The sequence below is a fragment of the Danaus plexippus genome, chromosome 11 (genome assembly GCF_018135715.1).
Source record: "Danaus plexippus chromosome 11, MEX_DaPlex, whole genome shotgun sequence".
In the NCBI taxonomy this organism is placed as follows: domain Eukaryota; kingdom Metazoa; phylum Arthropoda; class Insecta; order Lepidoptera; family Nymphalidae; genus Danaus; species Danaus plexippus.
The window spans coordinates 3,191,304-3,214,605 of NC_083544.1; the positions used below are offsets into that span (position 1 = coordinate 3,191,304).

The window sequence follows — 23,302 nt, forward strand, 5'->3', positions numbered from 1 at the left end:
CATTTCCTCCGACAACATCAAAGTGAGATAGCAATCAGTTTTTATTTGAATCAGCAATATTTTACGACATCGACTAGTTAGCTTGTCTCCAACAGTTTGTTTGACATTCATTGTAGCGAGAATATTTAAATTTTATTTCTGCTATTTATAAGAAGTTTAAAAACGAAAAATTAATGAATAAGATTTCACCTTTTTAATTAAGAATTAAAATAACTTAAAGATAACTTATTTAAGAATGAAAATATAAGTATATTAAATGGTTCAATTGAAAATGTTTAGTTCATCATATTAGATTTTAGCATTCTAACTAAAATTTACTTTGTATTTATTAGGTTATTCTTTTGTGATTTGAGTTTAATTTGCTAAATACGGCAAATTTAAATGGCAATTAATTTTATTTCAATTGGTAAGTTTACTTTTCCATCGTTTCTATGGTCCCGAAAAATAATCGGATTGATTTTCGTTTAATATATATGTTCATACTATACATATACTAGTTATCAATAGAACCGAACTATTTAAATTGTGAGTTAGTTTATTTAAATAGAAAACCTCAAACTTTAATTGGTTCAAAAGAGGTTTTTACAATTTATCATAATATAATTTAGGGAACCAGTATTGCTTTAACCAAATATGCCTTTTAAGTTGATTTGTTAATGTTCATGCAAGTAAAATAAAATATTAGAAGAGAAACAAAACTCAGATATAAATCACAAATATTTACTAACCATCTTCTAACATTAACAAGTTACTTTTGCGGATAAAAAAATATCAATCAACCGAAATGGATCTGTGAAGTCAAACAAAAGCGGCGGAATATGTGAAAAATCTTTTTGTGAGTATTATTCTCAAATACAACGTTTCTTCGCTATTTCCTCTGCAGTCACAGGTGAGATTTATCTTCGGATAATTGGATAAAGAACGCGTTCGCGAAAAGTGATACGGCGTGGAAGAAGTCGAGAGAAAGGTAGGAGGGGAAAGAGGAGGCTGGTAATCTGTTTGTCGGGGAGAGCGATGCCCAATAAAGTATTCTGGAATCATACAGATATCCATATGTTTGTATTACTAAATAATAAAATATTGTTAGCGAGCTCGCATAGTTATTTTACTTTTGATGACAATTGATCTTCATTAGTTATTTTATTAAATGTTAGAGGGGACACTACCATGCTAAATTAAAAAATGAGAAAATAAACCGTTTGTTTGTAACGCTTTGAATGCAAAACATATCAAAGCTAGATAGAGGACATATTTTTATTGAACATGTATTTAAAGAAGGCAAACGTTCATACATATGTTTATACGAGTATGTCACATTAAATAATGACAATATTAACCAAGGAGTTTTATATTTGTAGTTTTATAATTCATATTTCTATTTGCACTGAACATTTCAAAGCTTCTCTTTAATACAATAAACAAAACTTTTGAACTCTAATTCAAAAATCTTGCTTATTCAGTATACGCGGCTGGGTTAAGTATACATTAAAAAGTAATTCTGAGTGTTGAATGTATTAAATTTAATAGTAAAGTTAATAAGGATGACATATTTAAGACACAGATTCTGGTATTGAAGATTGAGGTTGAGATCTTAATACGTCTGATTTGCTACTGGATTAATAATGAAATGTATTTTAAAATAAAGTAATTTATAACTTCCACATGTTTAGGAACCTAGTAAACAATTTTGTAAAATGAATATGATTTTTATATACCGTTTGTAGATTACATATTATAACATTTTATAAAATGTACAGAATAAATAAAGATAATTCTTTGAACCATGACAATAAACTGTGAAAACAATATTAAAATTGCTTTACAAAATCGAAAATATTTATAAATAATTATAATATAGATCTGTACTGAAAATGTTACGGAGCCTTTAATATGTTTAACGTTTTTCACAAATAACATTTTGGATACACGGTATATTTAGCATTATACGGACATGTGCATGTTCAGCCGCCATGTTTACATTTCGCTATTATAATATCATTCAGTGAAATGAAATCCGACCTACAGCCAATGTTCACCGAAAATGATTTTACTTTAATATTAATCCTTTGTGAATTCGCAGTGAATGAAATTACACAAAAATATGTTTTTCGATTAAATTTATGTAGTCGATACAGGCTAGGATTTTGTATACAAATGAGGTTATATGTTCACTTTTTTATTTTCATACCATTGTTACCTTTGTTGTAATGTAGTGGAATTAATTTTGTGATAACTTAAATCTTAAAAATAAATATTGTTATGTACGTAGATTTTTTTTTTTATTTTATTCAAGGAAACAGTTAAATTATTTTCATTTCATTCGAATAGGTCTTTAATTCGGACTTCGGCTGAAACTTGTTGTAAATATAACGTATTCATCGGATTTTCAGAAAAATAATTGTGTTATTTTTATAAAATAATATCATTTCAGATTGTATAAAACAATGTATCAGGCAGAGTTCACATGTAAAAAAATATACCAATTGTGCCATAAAATAAAGGTTGCTTTAAGTGTTCATAAAAAGGTTATAGGTAAAGACTTAGTAACGCATTTTTGAGACCAATAATAAATTCTTAGACATTAAGCAGTAAATAACCTGCACAGACGATGGAGATTTTAAATGCAAGTAAGCTTTGTTTATTGTAGAAACTCATTTGGTTGAGACGGTTCCACGTATATACAAGATGCTATTTAATTGAAAAATTCACTTTAAGATAATTTTCTTAACAAATTTGTCGTTTTTAAAAATAAAAACAAATAACATATATTAAATGTGCAAAGTAAATAAAACGTTAAAACAGCAAAGCGAAACCTAAAGGTAAGTCAAAAAGTGCGACCAAGTATCAATTTAAAATTCTAATCGAATATTCAAACAGTTGAAGTACACTGCGCAAACGAAGTACGGAGTGAGGTAAGTGATTTAGAAATTTCAGAAATATATTTACAAAAAGCCCAAACAGGGAAGGGTTAGCGTGACGTTATTTAAGAGAGGTGAATAATTCATACATATATTTGATTACCTTGACCATTTCACGTAAGAGTTGTATAAAGTCGGTAGAGATGCGGACGCCAAAGCCGTGCTTTACGCCAAGCGATATTTAATTCACTTATAAACACTGTTTTAAAAGTCTATTTTATTTTCTTCATGCGTAGTTCAGGATAATAGCGGGCCCTGAAAATTAATTAAAACGTTAACTTCTTCAAGTAAGCCACTCGATCGCGATAATCGTGCTACGATTGTTTTTGCTCTTGGTTATATTAACAAAGTGGAATTATTTATTTCTCAAGTTTGATAATAAATTATCAAGTTTTAAATATAAATTGATTATGACATTATTCTTCTGGTTATTAAAACAGAGGTTTATGTGTGTTTGTGGGTAATCGTCGTTTGGTAAGTTTTTCGTGATTAACTTTATATTAGGAAATTATTTTACTGACACAAGTGCAGAAAGGTTTTAGTGACTGTATGTAGTTAAGTAGAAAAGACGAGAGCTGTTCGTTATAAAATTATAATTTGTTATTTCGATGGTGTAATGGGTAAGCAATTTAATGGTTCCGATTTGGGTATCGGGGTGCCTTTTATTTCTTTTTAAACAAGTTGTGAGTTTGCCCGGCGGAATTAGTTTACGCCAACGTTTGATCGGATATTCCTTTAAAGAAGTTAACCGAGGCTACGGTTACGGATAATTCGTATCGTATTATACAAATAACTCGGATCTTTCCGAGTATTTTTGGTTGTAATTGAACTTGTTAGTGATTTCTGATTGGGATTTATTCCATCAACCGTAGCTGGATTGTTGAAGTTCGTTTCGTGGAAGAGGTTCAATAATGTTATTTGTCTGACAGTATATAAATTTATTCAATAAATTTATGTTGCAACGTAACTCTTAAAATAAGATATTATTAAAAAATAAAACAATGAAAGAAAAACACACAAAAAATATAAAAGGAAAACTGTTATTAAAGAAAATTTGTCACAAAAGAGCAGGGGCAAGATACCTATTTCGGCGCCCTAATTACGGAACTTTTGTACAATATGAGCATACCTACCTGCGAAATTTTTGTACAAGGCGAAATAGATCATCTGTGAAGTTAAGAATTACTTGGCTAACTTTATTTTTCCCTTATAAATCTTAGCTCGGTAAAGCGACAGAACGTTAAGGTAATGAAAATTCAAAGTATGCAAATCTGTCGGTTAGATAATTTTACTCCACAATCGCATGCCTTTTTCCTACTTATTTATGAAGATGAGGTTAAAATATGTATTTAAAAGTTACAGTTATTCCTTTAAATTAGCTATTTTAATAAAGGATTAAGAAAGAGTATTAACTATTATATTTTTTTAACTTTAATCAAAGCCTTTGAATAAAGCAATATATTTGAGGTCGCGGATATTCAGATTAAATTTTGTATTTTGAAAGGCGAATTAAAAAGTAGTATGTTCATTTTTCATATTTAATTTCAGGGAAATAATGCATACCTATGTATATGAATTAAATTTTTCAAGAGAAATGCAACATATTTAAGTGAATTCATTCAAACAAAGTTCATTCACAATCATAAATTTAAATTATATTATTCAAAACAAAAACGCTAACTATAGGAAGTCGAACGGACTGTAACTGTAAAAGTTAAAAATTAAAAATACATCAGCGATTAACGTAGCTGAATATAGGCTGACAATGTGAACTCCAGTGCATGTGTAGTTAACTTTCACCTGTATACTTAAGGATTTTTTCTCCACATGGAGTAGGGTTGCTTATCGTGGAATAATCGCTGCTCTCGACTTGTATAAAATCTCCTATACAAGTTCTTCGGTATAAGGAGAAGATAACTATTATAAAACCTTTAAATTGTAATAATATTAAAAAAATAAATCTTGAATTTAAATTCTTATATTTCTGACATGACCCTATTTATTATAAAGGTATCCTATCATAAGAGTTATGAAAATTAAACAGTGATGGCGCAACATAGTATTATATTACAAAAATGAAACAAACATAACTCATGAGTTAATTAAACAAACACAGAAGGAAGCTTTAGAACAAATAAATTATATTGTATATTGTTGTTACGTCTTCTTACAGAGATACGCAACTTTGATGTATAATATTGCATTCAAATGAAGTGACTTGGGTTTTTTTTTACATTTTAAACTGCAGATTATTTAAATAAAAAAATTACTAAAAGCACTAAGTGTTTGAAACTCGCCGTGACAACGCTGGCACGTATTTTGTGGTACTAGTAAAACTAAAACCGTTGTTGGTTTTCATAAGCTTCATATATAATAAGATACGTGGGAACGTTGTTCTACACGCGCATGTGGACTTTACATGCTACGGTCTACAGTGGCGTTTAGGACACAATTGTCAAGAACAGTTATAAAAGAGACGCTTTTATTTATTTTTAATCAAATACAACACGCGATTTATTTTCTTAAAATAAGAAATTTACTAGTAACTAGTGACGGTGTATTTAATATTTTCTTTTGTTATGATATATTTCTAGTATGATCCACACTAATTCTTTGCTAATGCATTTTCTTGAGAAAAGATTGACCTGTTATATGACGAAGTTGAGCTCCTTTTAGCTCTGCTCCTACTTTTAGCTAAATTAATTTTGTTTGTAATATTTATATTAAAATATGAATGATACATCGAATTTATATTTTGTTTACGAAAAAATAAAGATTTTTTATAATTTACTTTTTTTTTGCTTTTACATAAAAATACACTTGAAGTATCACGTTTAACCCCCAAATTTATTTCATTTTGAAACATAGCTTACGGTACTTTTGACTGAAATAACAATTTACAATATTTTTCTATTTTTTTTTCTGGTTCTGGCCTAACTCTGATATGGCTTCACTGATAGTGATTTGATTTTTATTTTAACACAAAACTCACCAGTCATAACCTAAACTGGTAAATAGTTAGCAAAGTTTCTGGGCAAACTGCATGGCAACAAAGCCTTAAAATTAGAAAATTTAAATTTCATCTTAAGACGACCAAAAAACGGTGGACTAAGTCGTCGATAACAATGAGCTATATCCAAATGCATTAAAAGATTGTGTTTTATGTAACAACAAACTTGAATTCCTAGGAGTGTAAAGTTGTTTTCACTTACAAACAATGAAACAGAAAAACTTTTTGTTTTCCCAAGTAATTTAAAAAGAGCTATAGTCATCAATTGTCACCTGTAGGTAATAAGCGAACTACAAAAACTTAGAGATGGCCCTTTATTAGAAAACTTTTCGCGATATACGAAGTACGGAATGGAGCTGTGGTACGTGGCTAAGACGATGTGGTGACAAAAGAAAAATATAAACAATAGACCTCTGCAGATAGTAGTGGGATTTTCATGTCCGATATTATAATTAAAGAATTGAAACATTAATCTAAACCTTCTTTTCGTTTAAACAATAATATTTACATTAATTCGCATCACATACAGACCTACTCTCAACTATTAAAGAAAGAAAAATCTTATGCCCTCCAACTGGAAAATGTAAGAGAAATGATATACAAACTGACGCTTACCGACGAATTTAAATAAAATGTTCTAGTATAATCCAATTGACATTCTTTATAAATAGTACGAATATATATGAACAGCTTACAGTATTTCATAACATACAATATCTTCAGGTTAATATAAGTCATATTAGTAATATTACACCTTTTGCTGCAGGATACCCGCAATGTTCGTCGGAGGTAAGACACATCATTATTAACTTCTAGCCTTTATTGAGAGCAGCGATCTTTTATAAAATATAAACTTTTAAACTTCAAACATATTTATTACAAAGGTCTCGCAGATGCATTAAATATTACCTTCATAAAGGAGGGTGAGTAAATGTTATCGGTATAAAAGCGCAGGTTTAGCGCAACGATGATGGACGGGTCCTCATTAGGCAGTGCCTCAGTTATTGCGGGCAGGTTGACGACGTTTATATTGTAAGAAATAATGCCTGTTATTTAGCTCAACACTAATATTAGGCCGTTTTTGTCCGGGACGTCGCTTCTCGTTAGTGTATCCGCTTTCCCGGTTTTATGACAATGCTTCTCTTTAATGAATTCTCTGGCTGACTCGGAATGGATGGGATAATACTCGTTGTTTTAATATGCTTATCAATTATACTTATTATAAGGAAAAAACATAAATACTTCTTAACGAATGGCTTCAATCAAAAATAAACTTTTATTTAGACAACATGAGCTTCATAACAAAATCAAATAGCGAACCGTGTTATGTTATAATGAAAGCATAGTGGCTACATAGTTCCGTAGCAGCCGTAACGGCGTAGAAGGCTACTAATGAGGCTACGATATTGTGCCGCCCAGCCGCCGACCGACCCTAGCGCCCTCTATAAATTGCTTTCATGCATATTTATTTATTCAAATATTATGTATGAATTGAAACCTCGGCCACGACTACTGAAATATGGCCTCCAGATGAAAATGGATTCGACGGGACAAATTAGGTTGACACACAAACGTAATGTTAAAAGTAAAATATGTTTCAAATAAAAAAAAAATGAGAAACTTCCTGAGACTACCCTCGAGTATTGGAGTACACTTGTAGAAGTTCTTTCTTAAAGTTGGAACTTCCAACAACATTTTCATATTATGCTCTCTCGACGTTGAGTAAATTGGTATTTAATGAGTAAACTTATGATGCATCGAAACGTTCACCTTGGTTTTATTAAAATTTCAATAAACGCTATAAAATGTTAAGCCAATTAATTTTATATCCTTTAGAAGTATGCAGTCTGTATCAATTATTTTATTTATATATATTTGTACGCTGACACGAAATATACGGCTCCCCTTAAAAGTATATTAAAATTTATATTGGGAAACAATTGTTAAACAGTCCGAAGGCCATTCACAAATAATGAAATAAATGAAGCGAACGTTTCAACTTGAAACTAATTAAACTCGGTTTGAATCGATATCCACTTATAAATTAAGACGGTTTAGCTCTCAAAGATAATTGGCCAAAAGTTCATCTCAAATATTGATACCATGACGTCGTTTCACTGAGATACTTTAACCATAATAGACTTTTACATCCACTGGTGAATAATAAAAAAACAGATTAAATTTACCTATTAATTAAAATATAGTTAATTAAAATTCATATAAAATAAAATAAAAACACCTTTTGAACACGAACATTTGCATTTAATAATTCATGAAGTGACTCATAATAACATACACTAAACTAAAATTAAATTGCTAATTTAGCTTTGCATTGGTAATATTATTAATGATATTTTAATATAAATCGTGAAAGCAGATAATATTTTTCAATATTCAATAATTGTAAAATCTCATGAAAACATTTATATAAGAGGATAAACTTTATTAGGAAAATATGTTTCTGAAAACCAATTTTGCTGGTGTATGAACTCCTTTATAAAGTATCTACCTTACAAAGTTACCTTATATTCTTCGCTTACTTTACATTATTTAGCTTTGATACATTCGCAATTTAAGTTGTCTAAAACTCCTCGAGGAGGCCGGATTAAAGTATTTTTTCCTTGCCAACTAACGATGATAGAAAATAAACAGACAGTAAAAGTAACACACAAAATGGCACATAATTTAAACTTACTTTATATAAAGGTGAGAAATTTTTATTGGGTGTATTAAATTACAAGATTAACGCTAGTATTTTCCGAACAAAAGCGTAATATTTATTCTGGTTAATATTAATACCCGGACACCTATATTTATGATAAGATTGTCATAAAAATTTGGTAAATTCCATACTCACCTTAATTCCAATGTGAATAGGAAAGTCAGATGCTAACGCTGGCTGAGGGTGAAGCGCTGGCAGCAGCGGCAAAGGCAAAGGACAGGACATCATCGTGCGCTAATCTGGAAATAATTAAATTACTTTAGGAAATGTATACTACAATTTTCTCATATTTGACATACGTCAAATATCAACACTAACAATCGTAGCGATAAATATAATTAGAGTAGCCTTATTTTTTATCACGTTGAATTTGTTCAGTTCAAATAAACAAATATTTATAACATGGGAATATCACAGAAAAAACTACATCGTCACCATACAAACCTACTTTAAACTCATAGTGTGTAACAGAAAGAGCAATGGAACCTACTTTGTTCGAAGTTGTTTATTTGATTTGGTTTAAAAAAAACCTATGTATTGTTATATTTTTCAATGCCTTGCAAAGATCTGGCAGCGGAAAGTTTAAAGTTTCTTGTCTTCCACACTCTGATAGTATTGACTGTAAGGGGCAACACGTGGCTAAAACTCTCGCGTGCTGCGCTGTGTGCAGGCTGTTTTCAAATTCACTCTTGTATATAGAGACGTGAATTTCGCGCATAGGCACTTAAAATCTAGTGCAAATTTTTCTCACGCTTTTGTTGTATGTCCTTAAAGTGAGCGCTTTGTATGTACGAAGACCACTGAGGGTTCCTTGTATAGGATTTCATTGGAATCAGTTCAGGAACGCAAAAAGATTTTAGTTTTTAAAATTGAAATTGCATTGTTCTTCTTTTCGCCATATATTTTAGTATTTTTATGTATATATATATATTTTCAATTCAATGATGATAAAAAAAACATTGGCTATATTTTCCTTTGTATTACGAATATGTGATTTAAGTATATAGCAACATAACCTTTAAATAATAAAAATATTTTTGTACTGACTGCAAAAGTTTTACATGCAGATGTTAAAAAAATAATAAGATATAAAAAGTTACAAAAAAATTATAATTTAAGGAAAACTTAAACTTATGCTCCTAGCGTAGAAGAATAAGGAAATATCATATCAAATTCGTTTTCCTTAACTATTGAAGCACATTTATAAAAATCATCATTAGGTAAACGAAACCTGTAAACAAAATTGAAGAGCTTAGATAGCAAAATTAAACTATGAAAAGACTATAATATTCTTCATTGAAAATAATATTCAGGAGCGAAATTAATATAGCAAGCAATATCATCAATTAGTTATATAATATCGAACACAATTTAGTTAGCGATGAATTTGAAAAAGCTGGATAAACTGGTATATACTCTAATATTCTGTGTGGGCCGGTTCGTTCGTTGAAAACTTTATGAATAATATATAGTCGCGTATGCAGGCATCGCTGGAGATCAGCGTTACTTCGTCCGTGACAAATATAAGCGTCGGACAAACGGACAGCCTGACACAATGATGTTTTATTCGTCCGTATTTAAATGCGCATGTAAATTGTTTTGAACATTGTTTCATACATCCACTCCCGTTATGATTTTTACATACATCCCCGTCAACACTGTCAATTGTTATTTGTATGCGATAGTCGAGTTTAGTGCTACTTAAACTATATAAGGTGTTTTAAATGAAGCTATACAGAATAAAATGAACATTACCTTAGTATTTTGAGAACTCTGATATATAATATGGTAACTTTAGTGTTAAACCTTAGTATCTCATAATGACTTTTATATGAATCAATTGTAAAACATACTAATTAATAAGGATATTTATCTTACTTTAATTTAAAATAGATTCATGTATAAGACACAACGAAGGCAATTATGTTAATCCATAATAGGTTTAAAACTAACAATTATAAACTATGAAAAGGTTTAAAATTAGTTCTCAAGCATAAAATTTATTTGATATTAAAATGAAAATTGATTTATATTGAATTTCTGACCTGAAAACATATTTTTATGTATATTATATTATTAAAAGGCAGATTATAGGAGTCCTGAAGGTGATTCATTTTTTACTCGAGTGAAAGCTTTTTCAGGCCATGTACCTAGTTTTGCTAATTATTTTCGATTTTATTTCCAAACATAATCATATTATAAATTCTAACATATTTAGAATGAATTTTGAATTTAAAAATAATTACACCACTTTAACATAATCTACTATTTGTTTTACAAATTTATGCAATGCTAAAAGAGTATGAATAGAGACAATGATTTAGTCTCAACGTTTACACCCTAATAAATTTATAATTTCAAATTAAAAATCGAAAATCATCACAAGATTTTTTATAACATTTTTGGATGGCTTTAACTTTACAATACAAATTTAAAATACATGTCAAGTATTATCCCATTAGGAGGTGACGCCGTGTGGTTAGGGCGGAATAGTTCACCGACACCATAGATTATAATTCATTAAAGTAATTAATGTAGTTAAGTAAGCGACATAATGATACAACTTTCCAACCAACACATAGTTCGGAGGGTTGACTCAAGGGATGCGGTCAATACCTGTCACGGGAAATCGGTGTATCTGCTCGATGTCAATATATAACATTATCTTAATTTTATCCAATAATTGAATAATGCTTACAATTTAAAGGAAAGCATTTATAAATTATTATTATATTTACATAATTATAACGTAAAGATGCGTTTGTTTGTCTCGTGTATGTATATGATTGCTACTTTAAAATAATGAAAGAAGAATGTTGCACGAGCAATCTAAGTGTTCCTACACACAATAATGTTCCTGACAACGAGTTAATATTATATTGAAAAACATTATAATTTCACGATTTGTATTAAAATATATTACATATAATGTAATGTTCAAATAAGATATAATATACAAACACAGAATTTGAATAGATATTATGATGTGTTCAATTACTGCTATTTCAAATCCATAGTATTTAATATAATATAATTAAAAGATCCAGTCATAAAACATTCATCAAGACGGATAAATGATGTACTTTTTTAATAAACTTTTCTTCTTTAATCATTAATTAACTGGGGCACGATTGGCTTTCTATAATTTTGACGGATTCAATTTATTTTATTGTTCTTCCCGAAGTTGAGTAGAGGCGATTTTAATTAATTAACTATTAATTATCCAAACTTCACAATATTCATTCAATATTTTTCATATTTGAAATATTCACATTTCATGTGAATTCTTTACCCCGCGGCTTATGGAATTTGATATTTGGAAATCACAGAACAGTTCGCTGTTTTGTGACTAAAGTTATTGGAGTATAATTAAAATTTTATAATCAGTTAATAGCAAATTCAATAACAATATCATTGTTCAGTTATTTTAATTTCAATAAAATCTTTATAATATAAATTACCAATTCGAAATAAGTTGCTTTGTTTGTTATGTTTTTTAAATGGCTTTAAATAAACACATGATCCTTATGATATTTTTCCCACGTAGTTACAAATATTTGAGTTATGGGTAGATTTTTTCTTCGTACAATACAACTCGGTAGTTTTTGTATGAATGAGCTATAAAACGTCCATGCATACACGAACTTCACCTACAACTTTACATATTTTTTTCTTAGTAATTCACTTGATAGTGCTTGAGTATCATCCCATCTGATATGAAGTGGACGTGAAGCCGTAGATGGTAAACGAATACGTATTCACATATATATATATACATGAACTTTCTGTATGCGATGTTATATCTCTGAAAAGATTATAAATGGTAAAATACTGAAATAGTAATGTCGTTTCACTCCCCAAAACCAGTAACTCGAATAAGTAATAACAAAAGCGTATCTTAAAAGTATTTTCTAAATGCTCCGAAACAGAACGCTTCCCCTCGAGGCCGAACGACCTGGTCTGTAAAACTTGTTAGGGTTGATTGTTGACATATATATGATTCTTGAGAGACGTGTTATATTTGATCTTAATCATCTTTGTTACATATTTATTTTACTTCAATATAATAGTTGTTTACTTTTTATTGTCTCACTATATACTTACAACCACATTAACAATGTTAAACGGCACTCAAACATACCGCATTCAGGGCTTATACATGTAATACAGGCATGTATAACCTTGCAAATCTTGACTCATGAATTAGTCTTACATTTACCCGTTATTATAAACGCGGTCTGCATTTCTAGCATTAAGTTGTACTTTACCTGCGAGCTAAAACATCTAGTTGAGGAAACTTGCCCTCGGGTTAAACTCTATATTCAAACATATTGTCGTCATAAGCTGAGTGAACGATGCTGTTTCAGTTTGTCTTCTATAACTTTGTTTATGTTGAATTAGTTTCATCTACATTGTCGATAAGACGTACATATATTAGTGACTTTAAAAGTTATTAAATTTCTTTATATGAACAGGTAACCCGTTTAGGAAAGTTAGACTTAATATATTACATGCAATAAGAAGTTTTAATTGAATCCAAATTCAAACAAAAAATATATCAAACTTAAAAGCTTATTTTATTAAAAGATTCTTACGTAGCAATATAACTTTTCAAATTAATGCATGACGAAAACACTCGGAGGGCAAACAAAAATTAGGTTGCTATTATGAAGTACACAATAAAATGCGAGTTGATTTAGTTGAGCTCGCTTTATAGAGAAAGTTGTAAATATAATTAAGGTAGGAGACAGAATTCTGTTATTGTTTTTATAATATACTATTATTGGTTAACCTATATTTAGAAAACGTTACTTCGAAATATAATACGGCCAAAACAATACGAAAAAAAATCATATTAAAAATTAAGTCCGAAATTATTTTCGCAATCATCCCTCAAATTTGATTAGAGATAAAAAATTAAAACATCAAAAGAATATTAAATTGTAATTACATTTTATTTGTACGTCTTAAAAAATATTAAGACATTTTAATTATTGCGAAAACGATACTAATACGTTATATTTCTTACCATAATATTAATGACAGTCAATTAACATATCAGATTAAACTTTTAGTTATTTTATTGGAATTTCATTTCAACTAAAACATTTTTTCAAAGTAAACCGAAAATAATTCTTTTGCCACGATATTCTTGTTTCACCTCGGTGAAGACAATTGCTTGATAAACTTTTAATGCGTTTTTCACTTCGTTTCAATTTTGTTAATAAGGTTGCAGAGCAAAATAGAATTTATTACATGTTTATTGTTAAAAATCTTAACAATTGTTCCTTAATCATATTACGGTTCTTTAGAATTTGTGAGGAAATTGATTATTCATCAGCAGTCTTTTTATAAATGCGAAATTTATTGCTACTGTAACTTCTACTACTGTGTGAGGATGTTTCTTACTATTTCGTTAAAACAAAATTATTGAATATTTTTAAAAACTTAAGAATAAGCCCATCAATATGATAACCTATCTGTAATTATTTAGAATCCTATTTTTTGTTTTGTTCTCACGAAGACATGGTATAACAGATCGGTTTTTATGAAATCAACTGATAAAAACTATTTACTGCGATACTAGTTGCTTATCTTATATTTTTGTATCACATTGGTATTTTACTGAACGCAGTTCTGTCTTTACAAGCTATAAAAAGTCTATATAAAACAAAAAAATATATATAAACATAAGTAATATGTAGACTAAGTCCATAGACAAATCTGAGAGAAGCTAGTGTCTTGATAAAGTAAGCAAGTTCGCAAATTAATTTTCTCATAATACATTTAGCTTTCATCACGAAAATTTTGTATACATATTGCATATAGTAATTGCGGAAAGTTATTAAGACAACAAACGATAGTTGGACTGGCTTGAGCTGACGTACAATGGGACTTACGATCGCTGTTTACAGTTGCTAGCAACTTGCGATGCAACTGAACTGATTGCGACTTAATAAAGTTGCTGAGAACAATTTTGATTCATAAGAAATACTGCAAGCAAAAAATATGTTTCTGGTAGTAGAATATAAAACTACCTTTTGGAAATTTTTATTTCTAGTTAATTCTTGACGCAGAAATTCAACCGCCTTGTTTTTAAAGCTATACTTGGTATTTTTCACGTTTTTAGTCGATAAGTTGTATATGTGTTTATGTAAAAATTTAAATTATTTTTTTTTTTTAACACTTATGAAATATAAATAAAAATTCTAGGCTTTGCTAGCGGCTCCTTCGGTGGAGCAAATGTACGCTTTTTCTCGTAAATATTATATTAACTAAGTAATTTTTAACAAATAGATTTGTTAAGTATTTAAAACAAATATATATATCTTTGAGACTTAAAATCAATTTGGAAAAAGTGTGACTACATATGTTGTTACAATGTATGATTAAAAAAAACTTTATAAAGTTACAAAAGCTTTAAAAAAAAATATTTTTTTTAGTCATTAAAGTTCTGCAGTTTTAGATTATTTCTGCAATTTAATCCTGTTTTAATTAATTTTCGAAATTTATAGATACAAAAAAAAGTCACACTTATTTTACTCGCAGCTATGAATAGTGTTATCTCACGCCAGCGTAAAGCTCCGCACTAGTCCTATATTCTGCATGATAGCTTCCACAGAGAATTCGATAAAATTGATATAAATTCAAGGAGATAAATAGAAACTATACAGCTATATTATATCAAGAAGATACTTATATTAATGAAAGAACCTTTTCTTGGTTTAAAAATTACAACATCTTTATTACTGAATCCGAACATAACTTATCAGCAATATTAGATTACAGAAGTAATTTACAGATAGTACAGTATCAATTAGTGTATCCGACTTGTAGGTAAATAGCTGGAGGCGCTCGGTATATATAAGACGTTAGTTTCTTCTATCCCTTCACCGTTCCTGTGCCCGTCACGGTTGCTTAACTCAACGTTACCTCGCCTCTTGAGGATCACCAACTCGGTCCTTAAGGATAACTAAATATCAAGCAACACGAAACACTAAAGGAGTCTTGGGTATTGTAAATCTTAATTGTTTTGATAACTAAGCGCTGCGCGCTGATATTATTTCGATAAAGGAATTTATAGTTAGTTATGAGTAAACTGACCTTAAGATTCTGCTCGTTGTACTTCTTTAAATTTGTGACTATTCTGATAAATGTCTCAGAAAATAATAACTTTTGTCTTCTCAACTTATGATTTTCTTGTATAAATATTTTCTTTTATATTGTTGTTGTACTAAATTACAAGGAACAGATGACGTACTAATTATATTATGATAAAATTGAGTAAAAATAAAAATGAGTTTTATTTTAATAAATACTAGCGAAAGTCTTAGATCTAATAACTTTAAAAACTATAGTATGAGTGTTTATTATATTTAGTACATAAATTAAACTCTTATTAATGAAATATATTGCAATACCTTTATGCAGGATTTTAAGAACATTAACTTTCTCGTAGTAACTATTTACTGGCGGAAAACGCTGATTATAATAAAACTATTAAAGTGTAACCGCTTCCAAACTCACCCACAGCTCTCTAATTGAACGAAAAATTCATTGCTCCAATGTCGCCGCCAAAGTTTTAGTTATTCATAAGTTTTATTACTTAAAGACTGTAAAATTCAAATCGGGTATAAATTAGTTGGAACGTGATCTTGCCGAGACGCTGTTCAAACATTTACTTTGTAACCGCTATAAAATGTAACGTTACAATTGCACTAAAATGTACAGAAGTGCTGCTCTCTAATAGTATTTTTAAAGTTTCTTTTACGTAATATAATTAATTTAAACAAAGAGTCTTTCCTTAAAATATCTTTCACTGCTTAATAATATAAATTCGATCCATTAAATTCCCGACGTTTCATTAAATAAGTAAGTTTTTATGATCTTCATTTACAGAACACAGTGTATTGTAATTTGATACTGATAAACCGATTTCGATCTTTGGTGATGTTCGATTAATTATTAAGGCATTCTCCGCACTGCTCGGGGCTCGGCATGTCAATGTAAGCAATTACTCTCATTCTGTATGTAAGTACATAGCAACCTAGATCCATTACTCCTTATACCTCAATATCACGAGAATCTATTCAGATACAGTCAACAATACCGTACAGGCTTGCTTTACTGTGATACACAGGCATCACGTTGCGATATACATCTTTGTTACTTACCTCCATAAATGATGGATTGCTTACCAATAGCAGGATGGCAGTTCGGAAACACCGGCTGTATAGGAAACAAGGGGAAATTTTTGAGAGCGTAAAACCATGCCGTAAGGTTTATCTTCCTTTGTAAAATGTATAGCAATTTCTTTTACAAAGATGTAAATGCCAATCGAGGTGTCAGTGGCTGATGGGGAAACTTTTCATTTTGGCGATGTATCGGCCCGTTGTTGAGTAGAAAAACAATTTTGCTACCGGAAAAGTTCATTTTTAACGTTATTGAGTGAGAACTTTTAAGAGTTTAGGTTTATTTTGAAACTCTTTTATGTTTTTAAGCAAGTTTGATCGATGTGGCGCTCCATCTTCTAATCAAAATATGATACATTTATTAATAAACAATTAATAATTAGCTAAAGAGAAATTCTGCAAATCAATAAAACCAAACGCATATGGATTAAAAACACAAGTAATATCGGTCGAACGAGAGCATATTTGTTCTTTTCTTGGATAGCTTTTATACTAATTAAAAATAAAATCAATTAATTAAGCGTCGGGAAAATATTCCATAAGGCTTTATATTTTGTTGTTCCTTTATTGTTTAAATAGCATGTATTTGATATGTTTTTCCACAACGGATGAAAAAAAGTTTCGAATTGATTACAGTATGTTTTATTCGTTTATTAAAAGTATTTTTACTGAGTAAAGTAAAGGTAAAAATCGAAGGTACCATACCTCATACATTCTAAGTTACAGCATGAAGCGTCTAAAGTATTTTAGTAGCTGTAAATTAAAATCCTTCAGTATTTTAGTTGACATTTATAATTATATTATAATTCATTATCTTTATCTTGAATGTGTGAAAATGATTTCGTCAATACAAAAGTTAGTCAATAAACTGACATTAATAAAACTTTGAAGTGGTTATAAATTTATACGTACCTACTTTATGGCATTTACTTTGCGATATGACATTCAAGATTATAATGCATCAAGCTACTGTTTTAAGATAATGACATATAATAATTATTTATTACTGCCGGATTGAAATCAAAAACACGTAACGACTAAGAAACACACTATTCCTCAATTTTTTACATTTATTTGAGTTATCTTATTTGACTTTTTTCAAAAAACTGTTTTTTTTTCTCTTATATTAAATTAATATGAGAAAAATCATTACTACGACTAAATTATAATATATTAAAAAAAAGAATAATGAAATATCTATCATCTCGTGACTTGCACCGCGGAAAATAGCCAGAGGGTGCGTTGTGTTCATGTAAGCAATGGGGCTGTTACCGAATACTTTGTATTTATAGAACATTTTACTCTATTCACTGACAAGTACGAAAAACAATAGAAATAGCAAATATATTTCAAAATTGAAATATGCCAATAGTTATAATTTTCAAGAGCATTTATAAATCTATATAATAATAACATCAGAATCGTAATTGTTTATGTAAAAAAATATGAATTATTTTAGTACTATGGATATTGGAAACATATTCGAAATTACAATGGCGATCGATACAAAAGCCGTAATAACATCGCATATGGAACGGAAACTCAAAAAAACACCTGTTCAAACAGAAAACGTATCGTATAGCTTTGATCACCCCTTTTCAATGATGGAATGAAAATTCGGACCTTTGTGCCGATCTTGCCTTGAGCTCTTGTAATATGTCCATATAATTACACTCACAATCATAACAGAGCCTATACAACTACTATTCATTTCCAGTAATAATTAATGTAATTTACTTAATATAAACAGTCACTGAGCAAGCTCTAAGTTTTGATTTTACAATTGTTGCGGCTGTGCTTAGAGCTAAATTGTTTTGTTGTTTGTTCAACTAGTTTGTACCAGTACGTACAAGAAGCTTACTTAGAATTTATTTCCAAGTAGATCAACATAACTTTGTAATACGAGTTACATTTAAAATATTATAAAAAGAAAAATCTTGCAATGAGAATAAAAATAAAAAGTGTGTTTAAGTTAAGGTTTTAATTATAATAAAAAATCAAAGATCGCAATCAATTAATTGAAAAATAAACACCCCAACAGTGAACAAGGACAGATTTCAGAATATTAATTAAAATTTAGTGCTAATTATATAACTTAAACAAACGAAAGGGAGTTTGCGGTGGCGGCATGCGGGTAGGTAAACATGCCCGCTCTTTTTACGCCTTTGTCCTACCGACGTAAACGAAATATAATGTGGGTAGTGACATAGCAGGTGAAATATTGTTGAATCTGAATCCTAGATGTTGTTACTGGAGTTTAATGACTTTTTAATACACAAAAGTATGAATTTATTTTTTATTTGTGCTTCATGATATACGAATATGTAAATATTTTCATATAATATTGTGTTATGGTAAAGATTAAGCATATTTTATTTATGTTGAAATTTTCGTATATTTAACAGGACTTCTTCATACAGTTCTTTGTAAGAAGTGGATAGTTATATATCAGACTTTAGATGTCGGGCGTCGAGTCACGGGTGTTTTTTAGGATATTATTTAGCAGAAACTACATATTTCAGCAAAGAATAGTTTACTTTAACGGTATAAATATATAATATGAAGATTTTAGATAATTTCAACAAGTATTTTTATTTCAGACATCTTTTTTGATGAATATAAGAAAAAAATATCGAATAAATGTTTTATTTTAGATAAAGCTATTAATTTCAACCACCAGATGGCGCGGCATCGCAACTTTTGAACGTTGCAACTCTCGCAACGCTCAATCAACCGCCATGAAAATATGTTCGTAGATATTTGAATGCGTAAAATATTTTTACGTCATCCATCTTGACTAACGATGAACAGATATACAAAAAACAATGCATCAAAAAAGTTATTCATATTTAAAATATGCGTTCATTCATAACTTGATTTTACTGAGTAATAATGAAATAATATCACATATCTTTCTCAGTGTCCACTGCTCAGGTTTCCAGCGTTACTTTGTATTTTGTATTTCAATTATAGATGTGATTATATTTTAGGTAGAATAGATTCTTAAAGAATCTTAAAGCATTCTGTTTTTAGTAATTATCAGTTAAGTTTTATATATTTTTGAAGTAATTTAAAATTATTAATTTACACATAATAATTAACATAAAATAAAAATGGTTAATACAAAGAATGCTAAAGATATATTGTAAAACTTTTTTAGAAGTACGAAGTCTAAAGGACTAATAGCTAATACGTAATAATTTACGTAAACATTTACAGCTACAACTTTATTTGCAATAACAAAAGAAAATGAGTCCGTGTAGGAATGACTTCATAATATAAGAACATAGTTAGATAATAAATCGGAACGCTATTTTCTATGAAAACAAATAAATCTTCCATACTTTTACCAAAATAGAAAGTCCATTGAGATTTAAAATACAAAGCTATTTGAATACTGATACAAATAAATGCATAAATTTCTACTTGAATTGGCAGTTTTAATATCAATAAGAAAAACTTATCTTAAATTAATTAATAAAAACATATTTAGAGACAATATAATAAATTTTTAGTAACCTCTCTTTAAATTTAACAAGCACAGGAGATGAAACAAATACTTTAAATCTTTGCCATGTATTTTTAAAGCGTAATAAACTAAGCTCTAAAATAATAATATAAAATATTTGTAAAATCAATTTCATAATAAGATGGTAATAAAGGTGCCTCAAAGTTCGACTTTAATCACAGGAATCAAAGAAAGTATGGTTACAAAAAGAGATAAAAGTAATCAAGCAAAATCTATGTGAGATTAGAAATGAATTCAAAATATTCAATAAAAATTAAGTCTGTAACCTGAGCTGAAATGCTTGTTATTACATTAAATAACTTATAAATAAAATCGCAGACTTATTATAGTGAAACTGGAGATATCCACATATACATATTGAATATCAATTCTCCTTTACTAACCCAGAATATAGCTACAAATTTCCTTATGGAGTAACTTAGAATATGAGATAATATTGTTATATGGGGCTGAATATTTCTGAAGAATATTATCCATCAAAGGCCTGTATTACATTAGCTGACCGTTCGAACAAAGGTTTTTAATTCAGTTATCGCACGCTCTGTTACCATATAATTCTTTAATCTATCTCTTTTGATGCTAAGTTCATACAATTTACCTTCCACAAAGACCCTTACGTATGTTTGTGAATCCTAATTAAGTATATTAAAGGTATCTTTGGAATTGCCTGTTATTATAACATTTCGTTCAGATAACAGGTTATTATAACAACCCTCAATCTCTTTTTATCTTTTTTTTGTGTTTTTCTCAATAAGAAATCTACCCATATGAGGATTTCAACTTATTGTTAACATTATACCTATTCTTAGATAATGAAATAACGAAGTCTTTTTACCGAAGTTTATGGGAATAAATATTAAAAACGCTCAGTACCTTCTAAAACAGTAAATTATATTTTATAATTGAAGCTACACATCTCCAGACATTTTGCAAAATATTTTAGAACGTTTTATTATATCTCTTAGAAAGAGGTTTATTAAAATATCCTATTTTAAATTAAGCATAAACTTATACGGTTTGGGCAAATGAAAACAAAGAATAAATAATGTGGATATATGAAACCTTGTTAAATATTTACTTAAACATCTGTACAGGCTCTCATTTAGGGTTCCTTCTCTATCACGTTATGCAAGCATAAGCTCAAGCAATTACACATACACTAGTTAATATTTACTGAACGTTGATAAAACTCTTGCAGCGCAATTAAATGTTTTATACGAACAAACATTCAAGAGGCAGCAAAAAAAGCCTGAAGTGACATGATATTATAGTGAACATAATATTAATGAACACTTCTTTTGTCATTGAAAATACATTGTATGATTAATTTAAAGTAGCCATTTTAAAATACCCTTCCATTCAAGTTTAAATTAAACCTCGTTTGTGCCTTAAATTCGGCAGCGTTATAAAGATAGGCCAAGACGCGAACAACCCGCCCGGAGGCACCCTACGGTGCTGATTTAATTAACAAGATATGGGTCTCTTTATACCAACTTTGAGGCTTTAATAATATCGATACTTAATTATCATCAAACGACCATACGACAACCGAAATGAAAACGTTTTTTAAATGACGATATTTAACGTCCACTTAATGTAGATCCATCGATCGTTCCGCTCAGATTGCCTTTGTAACTTGGTACTTAATCGATTAAAATTCTGATGTGAAATTGTATTGTTTTCATTATCCATTTTGTTCTGAACATTGTTTCCGCTCACGAACCTCGTAAATTATGAACTGTATGTTTTCCTGCAAGCCCTCGGGCCAAGCTTTAGCTGTGTTAAAACGAATTGAAAACCGGTAATCGAATGCGCGCAATGGGAGCTATGTCAATATTTTAAATTTAAATATCAAATGGAAATACAAGTTTAATATTTATTTTACTGTATTCATGTTACATCCATCTCCGTGTCGATTTTAAATAACCCAACTTGTTTTAAACAAGAACATATTTTATTAACATCGGTAGGTACACTGTCAGTCGTCAAATGAAATCTTATATTAATTAATTATGTATTCGTACTAACTAGAAAATGTAAACAATATTCTTTATATCCCTTTTTTGTAATACAACATAAATAATAATAAGCAAAATTTAATATGTTATTTTTAATAACACAAAGGAAAGGTAGAAAAAATTCGTTATTTAAATTAAATTTATTTAGCATTTATAATATCTCACGGTGCCAACCTTAAAGAGGTCGTTTTCTTAAGGATATTAAAAGAAAATGTTTGTCAGGGGATAAGGTAAGTCGTAAGTTTGTTGTAAAGGCCGTAACATCTTTCGCGTCATCTGACGACGCAGTTTGACGTTCAAATTAAAAAAGGTGAAACAGCTGCTCACCTTAATTAGAATTTCCGAATTAAACATAAAAATTATTAAATCCTATACCTTTGCAGCAACAACGGTATATTAGTTGATTTAAATATGAATGGAAATTTTAAATATCGTGTACACAAAGGCTAGTAACATGAAAGTCAACAGGTAGAACTGGCGTGTTGCCAGTCACGCTAACCGAGGCAGTAGTTTAACGTATTAGGTTATGGCTATTAAATTCTAGATTCTCCGATCGTAGCCAATTACGGGATATCTCACTAAAATATGAGACCATACTGGGCAGTATGTTTTGATTTACGCTATAATAGCAAACAATATATTGATGTACATCTGATATCAGACACATACATACACCTACTGAAAATAAGTTGACACTTAAGTACATTTAATATATGAGTAATACAAATTTATAATAAATAATAAATAAACCAGACATTGTTAATTGAACTACTAATTAAGATTTACTGTCTAGAGACAGATATGGTGGAGTAAAAAGTTATTATTTTTTAATACATTAATTTGGAATATTTTGGCTTATTCTGATATATTTTTAACATTTTCAACATATTTGATATGTAGTGATTGAAACACA

The 23,302-nt window shown here is 29.3% G+C and overlaps 1 protein-coding gene across 5 annotated transcripts in view; it reads right to left on the bottom strand.

The window, feature by feature from the left end:
- The window catches only part of LOC116765674 (polypyrimidine tract-binding protein 2), a 244,960-nt gene that overhangs the window by 138,191 nt on the left and 83,467 nt on the right, over nt 1-23,302 (bottom strand). For 3 of the 5 annotated variants that reach the window (XM_032655245.2, XM_032655243.2, XM_061521834.1), the window contains one exon: nt 8,786-8,889. In XM_032655245.2, coding sequence (XP_032511136.1) covers nt 8,786-8,878 — 93 coding nt within the window. In that variant the 5' untranslated portion in view covers nt 8,879-8,889. Of the gene's footprint in view, nt 1-3,021; nt 3,174-8,785; nt 8,890-23,302 lie in introns of all 5 variants that reach the window. The other 2 variants (XM_061521837.1, XM_061521836.1) reach the window with 1 other exon arrangement.